Source organism: Zonotrichia albicollis, chromosome 12 (genome assembly GCF_047830755.1).
Source record: "Zonotrichia albicollis isolate bZonAlb1 chromosome 12, bZonAlb1.hap1, whole genome shotgun sequence".
NCBI classification, from domain to species: domain Eukaryota; kingdom Metazoa; phylum Chordata; class Aves; order Passeriformes; family Passerellidae; genus Zonotrichia; species Zonotrichia albicollis.
In genome coordinates, this window is record NC_133830.1 from 1305945 (window position 1) to 1324209 (window position 18265).

The window sequence follows — 18265 nt, forward strand, 5'->3', positions numbered from 1 at the left end:
GCTGATGCTTACACACACACCTGCTCCTTCCATGCACTTGCTCCATTAAGGGGCAATAAAATTCCTCCTTTGCAGCCTCCAGACCAAATCCTAAATTGTTCTGCACGCTCTGGCTGATTTACTGCAGGCAAAGACAGCACATCACAGCCAGAAACCAAAGGGAAAAGAGTTTCACATTATGACTTAATTTGCAATTAAACAATTCAACTTTCTCTCTGAAGTTTCTCCAAGCTAAAATTATACATATACACACACGTGCTATTCTGGGAAGCTGCAGCAGCACATCATCCAAAGGACCTGGCCTGGTGGAAGCATTTCTGTGCTACAGGTTAACTTCTGGAAACCAGAGCAGGCTGCTGGGGTGTATGCCCCAGGTTGAAAGGGGAAAAAATGGGTTTATTAACAAAAAAAACAAAGAGAAACAAACAGCAGAGCACCTCTGTAATGCCAGGAGTGTGTGTGGAGCATGGGGACACACCTGAGATCTCACCCCAGCACAGCTCAGAGGTGATGGCACGGCAGTAAATGAACTTGTGCAACAAGAAATTTGCCTTTCAGGTCAAAATCAGACTCTGGGCCAAAAGCAGTGATGGGAAACCTGTTTCTTAGGGAAGGGACCTTCAGTTCCAGCCCTAAAATCCCCCCAAACAGAAAACACTCTCCAGCCCAACCTTGGGTAATGTGCACATTATTTGTCCACTTTAGTGATAAAGAGTTTGGCTTTCAAATCCATTTCACCAGGCAAGGTCCCCAAATATTTCATTTTCAGAATGAAGTTTACCCAGTGAATTCAGGTGGTTAACATCAAAATCAACAAGCCACACCGTAAATTGCTTTCTGCAGATTTCATGACCTACTCCACTAAATAAAGGTCAGAAATGCTTTAGACATTTTAAGTGGTTGAGCTTTGCTCCAAATAAAAGGCTGGCTTGGGAGAGAACACAGGAAACAAAGCACTGAGAGGAAAATATTTCTTTTTTCCGTGGTATTTCAGTAAAATAAGGTGCCAGTCAATCACTTTCTCAGTATTATACATTTATGCAAATTCCACACCCACACCAGGGTTTTTTTGAGCTGATGAGGAAGTTGCAGAGCAGAGGCAGCTCAGCTCCCTCCGCCCTGCCCTGACCAGACTCCAGGCTCGTCAGAGTCCTTGGAAAGCTCCACGTCAGCTCAGCTCCAAGTTTTCCCTCAAACGGGGCTTTTCACCCACAAACAGCTTCCCAAATCACTGATTCCTCCGGGTTCCACACCTCCCACCCCACTGGGGCACAGCCAGGGCACTGCAAGGCTCTCACGAGCTGCAGCACTGTCACTGTCCCTTCTTGGGAACACAAATTCTACACAATTTCTGCCCCTTCCCAGTCCCACCTGCACCCACCTCCCTCCAGCTCCTTCAAGGACACCATTAAAGCTCACTATTTGGCTTTCCAAATAAGAAATAACCCCTCCACACATGACAAAGGAATGGTGGCCAAGTGCTAAATGCTGACTGCTCAGAGCAGTTCACCCTCCAGATCTGATCCTAAACTTCACAGGATCTACCATGGCACCAGCTGATTGCAGACTACCAAAAATGATAACTCTCCATCTGGATTAATATTGCAAGAAATGACATGTGGAATTAGTTATGGTAACTATTCCCAGGATAGACACACAGCAGACCGAGAACCACTAATTCACTGACACATGCACACAAATCAGAACGCTCAGTGCTGCAGAGACAGGACAGATCACAGGGCTACTGGTAAAACAAACACCATAGAAACAACACTGGAGAAGAGAAATAAAATTAAAACCTCAGCATTATCCAATTCAATGGTAATCTGCTGGGAAAGAAAGAAGGGGAAGAATTGAAAGCAAGGATTAGTAAGAGAAAAGAAACATAAATTTCATGTAAGGATCTTATAAATCATTTAACACTTGAATGCTGCAATCCAACATTATTTCTGCAGTGGGCACGAGGAACATCTGCCAGCTCTGGGTTAGGGAACAGCCACTGCTGTGCCAGGCAGCTTGGGAGGCAGGATGTACCCTGGCTTTGTTCCTGTGCCAGGGACAGCCCACGTGGGCTGCCTGACCCAGAGCCAAGGACTTCACCCTTGGGCACGGGAGTGTCACGAGCCCCGAGCAGAGCAGCAGCAGCTCAGGGGCTGCATTTCCACTCTGCGAGGGAAAATGGAGCTCCCCAATCTGAGCCCTGCGGAGCTGAGGCGAGTCAGCTGCTAGGCACCCGGGGAGACGTGCATGAATGACATGTTTCAGCACAGTGAAAAACTTGGGTCTAGCCTACACTGTCAATGTGGAGCAGTTTTGTGCCTATTAAATACCGCACAGTATGCTCCCCGTCACTGAGCCATCCTGAGCGCGTGCCAAGCGAGGAGTCTGCAGCAATATGGAAAAATTTCAGCCTTCCCACAGGCTCCTGTGCATCTGTGCTCTGCCCACGGGGTCTGCTGGCTGCTGAGGAGCCCCAGCTGTGGGAGCAGGGCTCGGGGTGACAGGAGCACACCCGTGTCCCCCTGCACTGCTCAGGGCCAGCAGGGCGAGGGCATCTGTGGGCTGGGAGAGGCACAGCCCAGGAGGAGCCCTGCACATCCTTATGGAAGGCAGGCTGCTCCTGAGGGCACCACAGGGGCTGCAGCAGGACCAAGGCACTGCCAGAACCTGCCCAGAGCTCTGGACACGGGTGGGGAGGGACAGCTGAGAGCCCTGGCACAGGGACAGGACAGGGATGCCAGCTCTGCACTGCCAGGGGTCTAAAGGGGCTCTCAGGAAGGAACCCTGCCCTATTAAAATCCTGACAGGGATGCCAGCTCTGCACTGCCAGGGTTTAAGGGGCTCTCAGGAAGGAACCCTGCCCAATTAAAATCCTGACAGGGATGCCAGCTCTGCACTGCCAGGCTTTAAGGGGCTCTCAGGAAGGAATCCTGCCCTGTCCAGGTGGGGAGGCCTGGCACAGGCTGCCCAGAGACAGCAGGGATGGCTGCCCCAGCCCTGCAAGGCTTCAGGGCCAGGCTGGGCTGTGGAAGGTGTCCCTGCACAAGGCAGGGAGGGAACTGGGCCATCTTTAAGGTCCCTTCCAAGCCAAGCCTTTCCCTGGTTCCATGCTTGAGGTCAATAAACTGCTCCCAAGGGTGAGCTCTGCACCTCCATGGATGGAAGCACCTCTAGGCAGGGACTCCAGGATTTACAGCAGGGTTTTTACAATTTAAGAGGGGTTTTTCCTTCTCTTTTTTTTTGCTACACTACAGGATGATTTTAAAAACAAAAGGTGCTACCTTTTAGGTGGTGACTAAATTCAGTTCTCTGAGTCACAAGGGAGAATAAACCCCACTGCAGTGCTCCCAGCCAGACAGCAAAAGCTGTTCTACTACTACTGACAGTCTATCTGTGAGCAATCAGCTGCTCCTTCCGACTCAGAAATCACTTCACAGGCAGGCATATCCTGGCTCCTTATGTAACTGAGCCACTGCTTCAGCAATCAATGCTTCTGCCACACTTGGAAGATTTTTTAGCACCTTGTGGGGTTCTCCATGGTCTGAATGGTGCAAGGTATGTTAACTGCAGCTTCTAGAAATACTGCTTCATCCAAGTTAGCTGAATGAAGCCTAAGAAACTCCTAGAAATGGATTTCCATTTTGGAAAATCTCTCAGTGGCAAATTACATTTAAGGGAAACTCTCAAAGCTCTGATTGGGTTTCACTGGTGTTTATTACACACAACATGCATCACACACTGCTTTTATTACTTGAGGTGACCTTGACAGTGTCTCCTGGCTGCTCTGACAGGAGAGGACACACTGATGTGCTAGAGAAGATGTGATCTGTGCTTACACTGAGTCTGTTCCTCACCAGGAAATAGCAGCACCCTTTAGAGGATCCCCAGTCCTTTCCCAGGAGCAGCCTGGCCACAGGCAGCCCCTTCCAGCTGGGATGCCTCAGAGAAGGGACCTTGAGGAGGGCACAGAGGGTGATGCCCCAGCACAGGGTTCAGCCACTTGGGCAGAGGACAGTGTGCCCCAAGGTGACACCTGTGCCCTGCCCTGCTCCCTCCCCATCCCACAGGATGTGCTGCTTTCCCAGGGAATTCCCTCAAACCACGGCTGCTGCCCAGGGAGGCAGTGCCTGGCTGGGCTGGGCTGGCAGGGCAGGGCAGGGAGCACAGCCCTGGCCATCCCTGCCCTGAGGGCATTTCCCTGGGAGCCTCCCGTCCCTGGCACTGCCTGGGTGTGCTGGGAGCAGCCACACGTGCGCACCCACGTGTGCCAGGCTCAGCCCTGGCACCACGGCCTGCTCCTGCCTCCTGCTGACATTGCCAGGGCCCAGGATGCTGCAGGTTCCTCTGCCTGTGGAGCATCTCCCCCCTGGCAGCTGCTACAAACCATGCCTGCTGTTCTCAGACTCTGAAGTTTTTGCCCTTTCTGCTGGGAATTGGGCATGAGCAGCAGCTCCAAACCCTTCTGTGGGGGAGAACTGGGCTGAGACACCCCCTGCTCCTGGGCACAGCTCCCAGGGGCACAGAGCCCCTGCCCCATCCCAGCTGCTCCCACTGGGTGCCATGGGAATTCCAGGAGAATCTCCAAATCCCAGTCTCAGCTGACTGCAACCACTTCTAGAAACACAGACATATGGGAGCGTACACACTGTCCTGATGGAATAAAGAATAGGTCTGTACCTACAGAAAAATGTTGCTCTCAGCAGGCAAGAGTTGTATGTAGGAAAGGGAAAGAAGAAACACGGGTGGGTGTACAGAGTTTCCATCTATAAACCACAACAAGATTACTCAGTTGTACACAAATTCAAATTAGCTACAAAACACCCTCTTGTTGCAAGGCTGCGTGACCTGAAGAGTCACCTAGACCTGAGAATCAAATAAAGATGTTACAGCCTTCAGGAAAAGGTAACAAAATTGAGATTTTAGAGTGCCAGCAACTGTGGGGATTAGACTTAACCTTGCCAGTCTCAAGAAGAAAAGCAGCAGAAACAAGCTTAACTTCAAATATGATTTGAAAGGTATTAGTTGACTAAAAATGTTTTGTCCCTGCTCCAGCCTAGGAGTGCTTACACATACAAAACAGCTCAAAAAAGCAGCTGTTTTGTTTTCCTTGACCGAATAAAGGCAGTGTTTAACAGAATGCTGGATTGTACCTTACCTTTTCTCCATAGCCTCTATCTTTGGTCATCATTTCCCTGAGCGTCTGCAATACCTTAATACACAGTTTCTCCTCATTCTCCTCCAGCAGCTGCTTTGTGTGCTTAATTAACCTGAAAAAAGCCATCAATCAGGTTAGTGCAAATATTCTAAAAATGGGGTAAGATATATGTGCTTATCTGCTCTGGTTTATGCTGCAAACCAGGTTTATCATCATACTGCTACACACCCATGTTGGAGCCTCCTCTCCAGAACAACACCTGACAGCTACCAGGGGAAGCTGTGGGCAGGAAAAGAGCCAAAAACCCCTCTGGCTGCAGGCAGCAAGGAATCAGTGGGATCCAGGGCATGGTGGTGCTCCAGAACAGCCAGCTAACAGTGAGAGATCTATTCAACCTGGTTCAAAACAGACTGAGAGCCCTGGAGGGTGCAGCCCCAAATCCATCCCACCCAGCACTTGGGACTGACTCAGTGCCCAGCTTCCACCACCTCTGCACAGAGCCCACCCTACAGGAGGTGAGGGGATCTGCTCTCAATTTGCCCTCTAAAAGCCCCTGCAATCTCCCCTTTCCTTCCCTCCAGCGCTGGTGATGCCCATGACAACAGCTGACACTGGTGTATTCACCCAGCACCTCGGGAACATTCCCGGGGTGAAGGCAGTATCAATAACTGCTCAGCTCAAACTGTAACTCATTTGTACAACTGCTCAGGACATTTGCATCCTGCAGCAAACAGACATTTGAAGCATTCGTTGGGAGAACACATCAACCAGTCTTCCCCCATTCCCACAAGCTTATTTTCTCCCCCACCAAGGACAAATTGCCATGACCATATCAAAAAATACTGATTTTTACAGATATTTCAGAGGATCTCAAATATTTACCAAGCTGGGTAAGAGGGCTCCATTCCACAGGGCACAAGATTGGAAAAAAGCAAAACAAGCCAGACTTCTAAGAAAACTTACTTGCAAATGAAACCTCCACTTTCACATTTCCTCCTGGCATCCGTGTTCTCTGGGAAGAGCAGCTCAGGCCTGTGGAGCACATCCACCAGCACTGACAGCTCTGCCTGGACCAGGGGCCGCAGGCGATCCTCCAAGGCTGACACGATGTCCTGGGGAACAACCGCAGCAGGCTCAGACAGACATTAACAACACACCCAGAGCTGAATTAATTTCACTAACGGTGGATGAGGGGCAGGACAGTGAGCTCTGTCCTGGCTGAATAAAGTAAAAAACCTCAGGGTTTGCTTAGGTGAGGTTTTCAGCATTGCTGTGGCCCTGCAGGGGGAAGGGGGCTGTGACAGTGGTCACAGGGGTCCAAGGATGAGGGAAGAGATGAGGATCTGACTCCATGTTTCAGAAGGCTGATTTATTATTTTATGATCTATATTATGTTAAAACTATACTCAAAGAATAGAAGAAAGGATTTTATCAGAAGGCTAGCTAAGAATAGAAAAACAATTATAACAAAGGTTGGTGGCTCAGAGAGAGAGTCTGAGCCAGCTGACTGTGATTGGCCATTAATTAGAAACAGTCACATGAGACCAATCCCAGATGCACCTGTTGCATTCCACAGCAGCAGATAATCATTGTTTACATTTTGTTCCTGAGCCCTCTCAGCTTCTCAGGAGAAAAAACCCTAAGGAAAGGATTTTCCATAAAAGATGTGTGTGACAGGGGCTGTGCAGTCACCTCAGGGTTTGCTCAGTGAGGTTTTCAGCATGGCTGTGGCCCTGCAGGGGAAGGGGGCTGTGCAGTCACCTCAGGGTTTGCTCAGTGAGGTTTTCAGCATGGCTGTCGCCCTGCAGGGGAAGGGGGCTGTGCAGTCACCTGCAGCCTCTCGATGATGTTCCTGTAGTCCCTGGAGGCGGCGAGCACCGAGTCCCTGCGCGCGGCGTTGCGCGCCGTCATGCGCCAGTTCATGGCCGTCTTCTGCACAATGTTGTGGGACTTCAGGAACAGGTTGTTCACCTGGCTGTCCAAGTCCACAGGGATGGCAATCGCTCTGCTTTTGGCTGCAACAAGCAAAATCAGTGTGCAATGAGACCCTGAGCCCGTGAACCGGCACAAAACAGGACCAAGGTCTATGCAGCCCTTCCTTCTACAAACTCTACTTCCCAGGCTGAGAGGAAACAGCCTGAGGTTGCACCAGGGAAGGTTTAGATCAGACACTGGGAAATTAGGATATTAGGATTTTTTTTCCCCACAGACAGGTTGTAAAGCATTAGAAAGGGCTGCCCAGAGAGGTGGCAAAAAATATTAGTATGTGACACTTGAGTTCACGTTTTATTGATGATCACAGTGGGCTGGCAGCTGGACTTGATCACCTTAAGAGATCTTTTCTAACCTTAACCATTCCATGGCTCTTTGAGTGCAATTTAAACAGGGCAGGGTCAGGCCTGGGCAGGATTATGTTTAGAGGTTTCCACACCTCAGAGCTGTTACTGTTGTTTGAGGTGTGGGAGGAGGAATCCTTCCCTAAACACACACAGCCCCAACAGCTCGTGCTGGCACACGTGGACACACAGCAGGAGAACCTGACTCCACATCCAGTACAAGCTGCTCTTGTGCACACAAAGTGGAGCAAATTTATGGGCAGGAGTGGCACTCCCAGCTGCACCAGGGAAGGGTCAGGCTGGACAGCAGGAGAAATTCCTCCATGGAAAGGGTGCTCAGGCTTTGGAACTGCTCAGGGAGGTTTGGAGTGCCCACCGCTGGAGGGGTCCAAGGAAGGGTTGGAGGTGGCACTCAGGGACAAGATGGGCATCGGGCACAGCTGGGATCCTGGAGGGCTTTCTGAACCTCAGTGCTTCCATGAACACCATCTCCCTGCTGCAGATCAACAGGCCTGCAGGGAGCTTTGAGGTTAGGCAGAGAAAGCACTTCAGGTGACAGTGACAACACCCACTGCTCAACCACCATGATCCATCAGCACAAGCCTGGGCTGTGAGTTACCCCAGGTGGCACCTGCAGGACACAACCCACACTGTCCCTGTGGCAGCATGGCACAGCAGCCAGGCTGGATGGCTGCAGCCTGGGGCAGGCACCGTGCTCACCCTGCTCCTTACCTACGTCGGAGAGCACACGGATGCAGCTCTCCACAGAGGCCTTCTGGCTGGGCATGAGCCAGGTGCAGTGGTAGACCCTGAACACGCCCTGCAGCAGCTGCACGAACACGGGCTGCCGGGTCTGCAAGGCAAGCACAGCACGGTCACAGCCTCACCCAGCACGCTCGCTGCTCCCAGCCCAGCTGGCTCTCCAGCCCCTCCAGCTGGGCTGCAGCGCTGTTGGGCAGCTCCCCGTGGTGGCAGGGTATCTACCTCGGCATCAGCAGCTGCATGGGAAGGGTGGGAACCAGTGCTGGAAGGGAAAATGAAACAGGAGCTTCAGCAGCAGAAAGCCCTGGTAATTGAGGCCTGACTAAGCAAAGGAAGTGAGCAGTCACCTTCATCTGTGTTATCAGGGCTATCAGCAATCCTGGCACACAGATTCCTCTTTTAGTGTTGACCAGCAGCTGACTCAAGAGGCCACAGGTAAATGGGGCTTGGCTATGTGACAGCAGGGCTCCAGAGTTGGAAACTCATCATTGCAGGCATTATTAGCTGGGATCCAATTCACTGAGAAAGCAGCTGTGTGTTATTTGGAACACAGGCAGTGGTGAGTGGCAAACACTGCAGCTGCTGCAGGATCAGCCAAAATCAAGGTGTGGTTTTCACCCCTGAATTTCACAAGGTGATCTCCCACTACAGACAGGTGAGCTGCTCCAACACACCCAAGCCCATGAGCTCTGTTCTTTCACCTTTGCAGCTGCCCAACAACAGTGACCAAAACTCCATTTGGTTTTGTACAGTGATTATTTAGTAGAACAACATATTACAACCTGTAGAGGAAAGAGGATTTTAAACATTTCAATCTGAGAGGGAACACCCTGTGTCCCTGTGCCCACTAGCTATGGAATGCTTCTACCAGCTACAGGAACTACACCACAGTGCAAACACCACAGGACTTAGGAACCAGGGAAAAAATACCTCATTTATTGTGGCCAACAGTAAAGCCTGTTTGCGAGAAAAAAGTGGAGTTAGAGTAAAAAGCCAAATCTATTAGCTAATTAAATCTGTTAGATCAATTAAATAAAACACCATTACAAAATGTACAAGGGGAGAACCAAAATTTAAGCCCCCAAAATTGCTAAGAGGCAAATACCTATTATCCTTTCTGGAAATAATCCAAACACCAAAAACCATGGCAAACAACAGCATCTACCCAGGGCCCTGAAAATACCTGCATGTTTGGATTTAAACCACCCACATATTCCTTTCAGTTCACATCTGAAGACTTTTTTGGTCTCAAAAACCCTTTAAGATGTTTCATTTGCCTAAACAATGTCAATAAATCAAACAGGAAATTTACTCCATGTCCCTCATGTCTCCAGCTGCACTTGGGAAGGGAAACCTTGGGCAGCAACAACTTTGGAGGCAAACAGGCTGAACAATGTTTGCTAAGAGAAGCTGTGGGCAGCTGTCCTGTGCCAAAAGATTTGTGTTCTCCTAATTTTATGAAATTTGAACCACATGATGGACGGACAAGGTGTTCCCTGAACTGGCAAGGCTGACTCAGGGCAGGAAGGATTTCAGTCAGACAAGCCCTGACATGAAGGAGCAGGAGGCAAGAGGAGGCTGGCTGGGATGAGGAGGAGCAGCAGAAAGGGCAGGGAGGGACCGAGCCCAGGGCAGAGTGGCCACAACCCTTCCCTGCAGAGATCAGCCCACCTGCAGCACCTGAGAGGGGAGAAAGCCCACCTGGAGCAGGGATGGACCCCAGGCAGGTGGCACAACAGGCTGTGCTCCTCAGGGGGAGAACCCCTGGCTACAGACAGGAGTACTGACAGGCAGGAAAAGGGAGAGAAACCACTTCTAACTTGGAGATGAGGAGGAAAGATGAATCTAGGACAAGGCAGATCTATCAACTGAGATGGGAAAAGAGGTGAACCAAGTGACTTCATCTTGCTAGACAGAGGGGGAGATTGAGAAACTAAAGAAAAACTGCTGATATAACATTAACAGATGGCTAAAATAGGATGGCAAGATGTGTATTCAAATGCTGCATCTCAGAGACGACAAGTGAGAGCAGGGCAGCTCAGGTACATGGCATAGAGGGAGGGCAGAGCCCAGGACAAGGCCACAGCCTCCATGTCTCACTTCTCTGAGGAGCACAGAAGGTGCAATAGCAACCAAAGTCACCTGAGGAGCAAATCAGCTGCTGCACTGCTCCCTCAGCTGAGGCCAGAGACAGGCAGGGGTAGGGTGGATGAGCTGTGAGACCTGGAGATTGCACTGCCAACACCTGCCCTTGGCACCAGCAGATGCATCAAGTTTCAACAACTGCCCCTCTCAACCTCCTGCCAGAGCTGCCAGACACCTGACCATTCCACCCACACCTCCCAGAGGGTTATTTATGCATAAAGAACAGGGTTATCTCTGTGCAAACAGAAATATTACGGCAACATCCTGATTGTGCTGCTCTGTACAACTCTCTGCCTTCTCATCTTCACAGGTGTTCCAAGGTCCTCCTTCACATTTCCCCAGCTTCTGAACTAGGCAAAAATCTACTCGGTGAGACAAATGAGAGCTTCTGGATTCTTGTTCTGGATCCTTTTTTTAAAGGGAAATTAGAATCTTTCTGTAAAATATGGTGTCCTAAATCAATCACCCATGCTCCCTCTGTGATATCTGTGGCAGGGGGTGGATGAGATGGGCTTCAAGGTCCCTTCCAACACAAACCATTCTGGCATTCAATGGCACACAGGAACTCTCAACAAAAGACCTTGGTGGCAGCACAGAGTTGAATGCACTCATGAATTAGTGTGACATTTGAGCTCCTCTAGAAGAACATTTGTACAGTGACCTACATGTTTTTCCATTTCTACAGCAAAAAGACCAGCGTGGTCACCAAGAGCTGAGATGTATCTGCACCCCAGTTACACCAGCACTGCTCCCCTGTGTTTCCTGTCAAAGGGGAACGAACACCAGTGCCCTGGCAGTGCTCTCCCTGCAGTGTGTGTGCATTTCCCACCTGCAGGGTGGTGCTCTGGTCCGAGAAGGGGGAGCTGAAGAAGGTGGTGACGATGCTCATGACGATCTCGGTCACGTACTTCTCCAGGATGGAGTCTGCGTGCTTCCTGTCGCTGGTGTTGTTGCAGGCCTGCAGCAAAAGCACAGCAGGGTCAGGGGCAGCTCACCAGGGCAGCACACACTGGAACTCCTCATTTCACACTGTCCTGGTCCCACCATGCAGTGACACTGGGGCTCTGCATCTCCAGCCCACGCCAGAGCTGCTCCTGGTTTGGTGTGCTGGCCCAGAGCACGGCTGGGGGAGGGAAAAACCACAGAGTCTTGGAGGAAGGCAAGAGCAGGATGGGGAGCACTGAGGTGTAATGCTTTCGTATGGGGAAATACTTGGAATCCCAGGCAAAAAGCCATATGGCCAAATAAACACCAAGCCTGGAAAACAATCTGTCCTGACCTGCCAAAAAACGCTGAGTGCTGCTCAGGAAGGAGCTCAGAGATGCTGCCAGAATAAGCAGGCCAGGTGGCAGGACAGAAAAGGCACTGGACAAAGGAGCAGGGCGTGGAGCTTTGCTGAGCTTTGGTTTGGGCTTGGATTTTTTCTTTTAAAAAGGAAAATATGAATGTGTTCCACGGAATATGACTAATGAAATCCACAGGCACAAGGAAAAGGAGGCACATATTTGCAGGAACAGAGTATTCAGGGTACTTCTTGCCTTGATGCACTGGGATGTCTTATCCTTACTGCTCTGGATTAAAGAGGTTTTAAAGCTGAATTCAGTTCCTTGGTGCAGATACATTACCCGACAGATGTCCACCAGGAAGTTCTCAAACAGCTTCCACATGTGATTACTGGTGTAAATCTCTTTCATTTCTACTTCTGTGTCCACATAGCAGTGATTCAAGAAGTTGATGTATGCTATTTTGACCTAAAAGTAGAGAAAACAATTCATAAAGAATAAGAACCTGAACAGTGGTATGAATGAATATAATGTCACACTAAAATTGCTACACAGATAATTTGGAATTCTGCTTCTTCCTTTCACTTAAACACTGGTGAAATTTAATGCCATGAATAGCAAGACACCATCCAATAAAAAACCCCCAGGATTACTGCAGACAAAACGTCAGCATAATAATAATTTCCAGTTCTGCAGAACCATCTGTTCAAGGTTAGCAGCACATCCATAAACCTCTCTGCCTCAAGAACCCTATAAAATAACCAAGTACAGCATCACATTGCCACTTTCGGGGTAAGGAGGAAGCATAAAAGGATTTAACTGGACTCTCCAGGCTGGCTGGGGTGCCAACAGCAGCAGCAGGGAAGGGCTGCAGTCCCCAGCTCTCTGCCCACCTGCACCAACCCCCTTGGGCCAGGCCAGAGCCGGCAGGATCAACCCTCTGTCACCCAAACCCAGCACATTGCTATCACACACAGCCCATTGCAAGCCCTCACCTCAGGTATGCAATCCTCGTGGGTCACCACCCTGACAATGTCATCCAGAGGGAGGAGGGAGTTGCACTTGATCTCTGTGTAGACGTTTTTGCCCTCAGTGCACACAGCCAGCAGCTCCACCAGGTGGATGTGGTACATCAGGGGGCTGTTCTCATCCATCCGGTCCCTCTCTGACCTCATCATCTGCACCAGGGTCTGGAAGGAGGCTCTGTCGTTGTAGAACACCAGCACATCCTCCCCTGCATTCACCAGCTGTGGGCCAAGGACAGCATTGCATCAGCAGAGCCAAGCCTGGCGTCCCCCACAGCATCCCCTCATCTCATGGGGCTGTCCCACTGCTGCTGCCCAGCCCCTCAGGGACACAGGGCTCCAGGAGGGCATTTCCCATTATCTGACCCCTCCTGAACCACTCAGGAAATTCAAAGCCAGCCCAGCTAGCCAGAAGCTGTGCCAAGAAGTTTGTGACTTTCCATTGTGCCTTCCCATGTCGCCCTAGGTGACTTCCTAAGGCAGCTGTGGACAGCCCTGTGCTGCTGGAGAGCTGCCAGGGATGGCAGCACTGCAGGGCTCACTCCTTCCACCCTCCCAACCAACACCAGCCATTTGCCAAGGCCAGTAACACGTCAAGTCACACACTGGAGATTTCCATCAGCCTCACATTTGACACCTGGCTGGCCATGATTTCAGAGCAGCTCAGACCTCCTGGAACTCCAGGAAGAGAAGGAGATAAGGCAAACTGAGCCCTGGTCCACTGCTGAGCACACAGCTGGAGGGATGCAGGGCTGTTTAACCCACAGGGTTTGTGAAAAACAGCAGGGTAAGATGTAAAAAAAACCCTCAGGGCAGCTGCTGACCTTGGGGGAGCCCCTTGCTGAGCATCCCACACCCAACTAAGTGTTAAGAAGCTAATGAAGCTGGTTTTGAGCTGGACAACAAAATATGAAAGATTTTTGATCCACCCATCAGGATTGATGCTCAAGAGCCAGACTGGACAAATCTGATCCTGGGGCTCCCCCTGCTGAGGAGGCCAAAACATTCCATCAGATGTGCAGATCTGCCAAACAAATCCCATCCAACAGCCCTGTGAAAGGCTTTCATCCACCCTTCTCTCTCCCTTTTAGCCTGGCTCCCCAGCTTCCAGTTACCCACACACCTAAAGCCGATCCTCATCTGCTTCCCCTTCACACCTGAACAGCTGAGTGAGCACATCTTGCTCAGAGTATCTGCAAGGGCTTGGGGAGGCAGGACGAAGGGGGATGGTTTTGGCTTGAGAGCAGGTTTAGATGGCAGAAAAATATGGGTGGTGAGGGCCTGGCACAGTTGCCCACAGAAGCCAGGGTTGCCCCATTCCTGGAAGTGCCCAAGGCCAGATTGGATGGGGCTTGGAGCACCCTGAGACAGTGGAAGGTGATTCTATGGTGGCTCTAAAATTTCATAAAAAAACCTCTCATCAAAATGCTATCATGGTGAAATCCTCCTTCTGCTTTAGTGATCTTGAAATTAAACTACTTCTCTTCAAGCCAATTTTGCTAGACAAAGGCACCCTTGCTTCATAACCCCACCTACATGCTGCTGGGTACAGGCCTGGGAAGAAACTCGTGCCATTAACAACCAACCCCTCGTTACACCTGTGAGTCAGGAGCTCAGAGAGCTTTTGGTCACAAAAAGCCTGAGCTTTCTGGGAGCTGTAATGCTCTTTTTGCATGGTGAGAGCTGTCAGCTTCTTGGCAATCCCCGAAGCGAGAGGATCAATTTGTCATGTTCACCAACTGCTATGTGCAAACTTCTGTTCAGACCCTGCAAATCTCTGCAGCTCTCACCTCAGCCATTACCATATCTTGGCATTTCTTAATGAATTTCCCCTCTGCCTTGACGATGGTCTGCAGGAACTTGATGTACTGAACGTTCCTGCCGTGCGTCTCGATGCAGTGGACGAAGTGCTGAACCACGCGCTCGTTGATCTCGCTGCAGAGCTGGAAGTTGTTCATGAAAATGTGCTGCATTGTCACTGCTTCCAGGATCTGATGGAGGGGATGAAAGGGAGCAAAAGGTCAGAGAATCAACGACATCCCCACTGGGGTTAGGATAAACCCAACACTCCAAGGTTCCCTTCAGTCCTGCAAGCACAGGGCTGAAGGGAACTTTGCTGAGGACCTCAGCTTTCAACACCACTGCTCCTATCTCAGCCTATTTTTCACTCCACTTCAGCCTCTTGAACTTTCTACACTGAAACTGCCCTAAACAAACATCTTGCCAACTTTTGAGGCTTTGGAATGAAAACAGAATGTGACCTCTTCAACCAATCTTGCAACAGAACAGCCCCAGAGGTATCACCAAGGACAATGCAGTCCCTTCTATTGCTAGAACATAAAAATAAATCACAGCCTGAGGTTATTCTTACCCCTGGGTTAAGGAACAGGTTTATGTGCTTGTGCAGCAAGGCCTGGTTCTGTTGGTTCCCAGCACAGAAGTTCTGCAGGAACTCGTGTGCAAGCTTCATTATCTCCTGCATCCTCGTGTCTTCAGCCTGGGATTGCATGACAAAGAAGAGGGGGTTAAAAAGAACCCAAAGGTTCACCTTGAGGTGAGCACAGGATGAGCCTCAGCTCCAGCAAGGGAACTGTCACGTCTCTCACACCCCGAAGGAAAACAAACCTCCACCCAGTTCACAGACGTTTGGGATGAGCTGGGCCAGCTCCATGCTTCCAAAGAGCGTCAAAAATAAAGCCCATAATAGAAATTACAGTAGTTTATTCTCTAAAAGTGCCTATTCCACAGCCAGGCCTGCCAGCAACGTGCTTTAGTCACTTCTGCTCTTCTGAACACCCCAGCCCCTTGGCCAAACCACACATCATCACCTCGGGCTGCCCAGGAGAGCTGCCACGTCCCGCTGCAGCCCTGCCGCAGCCACAGAGGGGAACTCATGGCAAAGCAGCCATGGAAAGTTGCTTTTGCACCAGCCCAGCCCAATTCATCTTTACTGGAACCTCCCTGCAGCCTTCCAAGCACTGCTGAGGAACCAGTGCCCGTCCCCTGACGTCAGCCTGGATTCCCAGCCCACCGACGGCAGGAGCCGCGCTTTGGAAAATTACTGCCTGCTTTTATTTTTAAGGAATTTCGTATCTTCCCAAGGGTGAAAACCCCTTCCACACTGCCTGTCTGATAAACGTTCACATGTATGGGACAGAAAGGTGATGAGAAGGCGTTGAAAGGTGTTTTTGCTGCTGCTTTTTTAGCAAAATATGACGCAAGAAACCACGAGAATTAACATTAATCAAAGCTCCTGTGTGGAATTACTGGTTCTCAGAAACCTGATGAGTTTGAAAGAGAGGGCAGCAGAGTGACCAGGAAAATGTGAAGAACTGCCTCACCTCAGTACTGATAAATACCTGTCAGCTGTGATTAATGAGCAGCCAACGTGGTGACCTTGGGGTGTGCTGTGTCAGCACAGCCTGGTGCTCACAGGCACAACCCAGCCCCAGTGGGCTCCAGCCTGCACAGCTGCCAAGTGTTAGCCCTGATAAGGCTAATTAGGAGAATTAGCCTCACCTGGAGAGCCAGTGGGTCTGTATTCACCTCTAAGGGGGAATTGAGGACTCTACAGCTGGGGGAGGGTCTGTATACACTGCTCATAAAACCCTGGGGAATGAGATACCCTCCCTTCCCTCCTTGTCCCCAGGATGGTGCTCTCACAGCTGCCTCACAATGAGGGTCTTGCTTCCATCAACACAGCACCTGCCTCACATGAGCCTTAATTCTGAAGTATGATTTGTGAATATTTCTTCAGGCAATCTGTATATTCAAAGGCTTCAAATAAATAGAATTTGTCTGAGCTCCTTATTTCTGAGAGTGGGTATTCTGTAGACTATGAGGCTACATAAACCAGCCTCTGTGCATCCAATCCACAGGGAGGAGGTTCAGGAAGATTCCCAGAAGGTATGAAAAGCCTGTCAGCATGACACAAAGCCCCACCTTCTCGTAAGGGATCTGCAGCAGCTCCAGCACCACGGCGTGAGCGCCCATGTTCCTCAGGAGTCGCTGCTGCTGCTTCCTGCTCTTCCTCACCGAGGCCCCCTCCTGCACGCAGAGCTTGCTGAGCCGCAGCAGGATCTGCAGGAGACACTGGCCTCAGAGCCCCGCTCTGGCTCTCCCTCCAGAGAACGCCAGGTCCCAGAGAGCAGCACCAGGGACCAACTCATCTGCAGGAGCAGAGCGGCTCCAGGCAGCCCCTCGCGGCCCAGGCTCCATCCGTGGCATCTGACTAGGGCTGCTGGACTTGGATGATCCTTGTGGGTCCCTTCCACCTCAGGACACTCTAAATTCTGAGATTCTACGCTCCTGCAGGACTCGGCCATGTCAAGTGAACACAACACCAAGCTCCACAGCAGAGCCACAGACACACCTTCAGCTCACACCACACCAGCACCACAGCACGTTCTTCATCTGGTACTTTCTACATTAAATATCAACAGCACAGTGGCTTTGAGTGCAAGGTACTCAGGACAGGGAGAATTCAATGGCTTCTCCCCTTGCTTACTGCCTTTGTAGTCCTTAACAATAAAAATATTGTGTTACCATTGAAACAGCAGCAAACGTCACGTTTCTCACTAATCCATTCTTAGGGAAAGAATACACACGTCGTGCTTATTCTATCCTGGCTTCCCATTCAAGTTGGGATTTGTTATTACTCAGCAAATAGTTTCCACAATGGCACAGTGACTCAGACTTTCCTGGGTGCCTCCCTCTGACTGCAGCTCTCCAGAGCTCTGTTACTCATTTACACTTCCAGTGAACTATCAAGAAGCAAAGTTTTACCTCTTTTACTACCCGGTAGTTGTAGCTGCTAGTACTTTCAGGCTTTTGAGACTTGCTGTGACCTTCCTGAGGATAAAATCAGACAATTTATTAGTAGCTTATACTACTGTCTACATGAAGGCTAAAATTACCGTTCTAGGATAGCGCCCGCTCTCCTCCTGGGAAGGACTGTCATCCTCCAGCTCTGACAGCCTCAGAAAAACACATACAATTACCCTGTCAAGTCACATTGACCTCTAGGACACAAAACAAGGTGAGGGAGGGATGATTTCAGAGGCAGCAACCTCCTGTCCTTTGCCTGTCACATTCTGTCTCTGATCAAGTCTCCCCTCAGAAAAAACCCCTTCCTTTCTCTCTCTATTGTTATTAAACTGTCACTGCACAAATACCAAGAGATTCCTCACAGCAATGTGTACAAAAAAAGCAACAAGTGGATTACTTGTATTTACTTCCAGCAATAAATGTTCCTAAACCAGGGACTGCTTCTTGCATCCCCTCTTCCAGTCTTTCCTGAGTGCAATTACATGGAAACAAGATACTCAAAGAGCTCTAAGCCAGATGTGCATGTGGGGAAAATCCTTTGTTATCAGGTAGAGATAAAGCACAGTTCTCTGCTGTCACCTGAGCAGCTCACAGCTCTGCCCTTACCTTACTTGAGGTACTTTTGATTGCACAAATCCCATGCCACTGGTCAGTGCTGAAAGGGGAGCCAGAGCAAACCCAAACCAGCCCTGTCACACCCTAAAGGTGACACCTCAGGGCTGCTACTGGGCA

The 18265-nt window shown here is 50.2% G+C and overlaps 1 protein-coding gene across 9 annotated transcripts in view; it reads right to left on the reverse strand.

The window, feature by feature from the left end:
* ITPR1 (inositol 1,4,5-trisphosphate receptor type 1) overlaps nt 1-18265 on the reverse strand; it is a 157893-nt gene that overhangs the window by 66551 nt on the left and 73077 nt on the right. For 4 of the 9 annotated variants that reach the window (XM_074550301.1, XM_074550298.1, XM_074550296.1 and 1 more), the window contains 12 exons: nt 17492-17557; nt 16649-16786; nt 15078-15203; nt 14497-14697; nt 12677-12928; nt 12024-12149; nt 11228-11356; nt 8224-8344; nt 6986-7170; nt 6119-6267; nt 5156-5267; nt 1800-1829 (listed from right to left, as the gene is read on the reverse strand). In XM_074550301.1, the coding sequence (XP_074406402.1) occupies nt 1800-1829; nt 5156-5267; nt 6119-6267; nt 6986-7170; nt 8224-8344; nt 11228-11356; nt 12024-12149; nt 12677-12928; nt 14497-14697; nt 15078-15203; nt 16649-16786; nt 17492-17557 (1635 nt within the window). The remainder of the gene's footprint in view (nt 1-1799; nt 1830-5155; nt 5268-6118; nt 6268-6985; nt 7171-8223; nt 8345-11227; nt 11357-12023; nt 12150-12676; nt 12929-14496; nt 14698-15077; nt 15204-16648; nt 16787-17491; nt 17558-18265) is intronic. The other 5 variants (XM_074550297.1, XM_074550295.1, XM_074550302.1 and 2 more) reach the window with 3 other exon arrangements.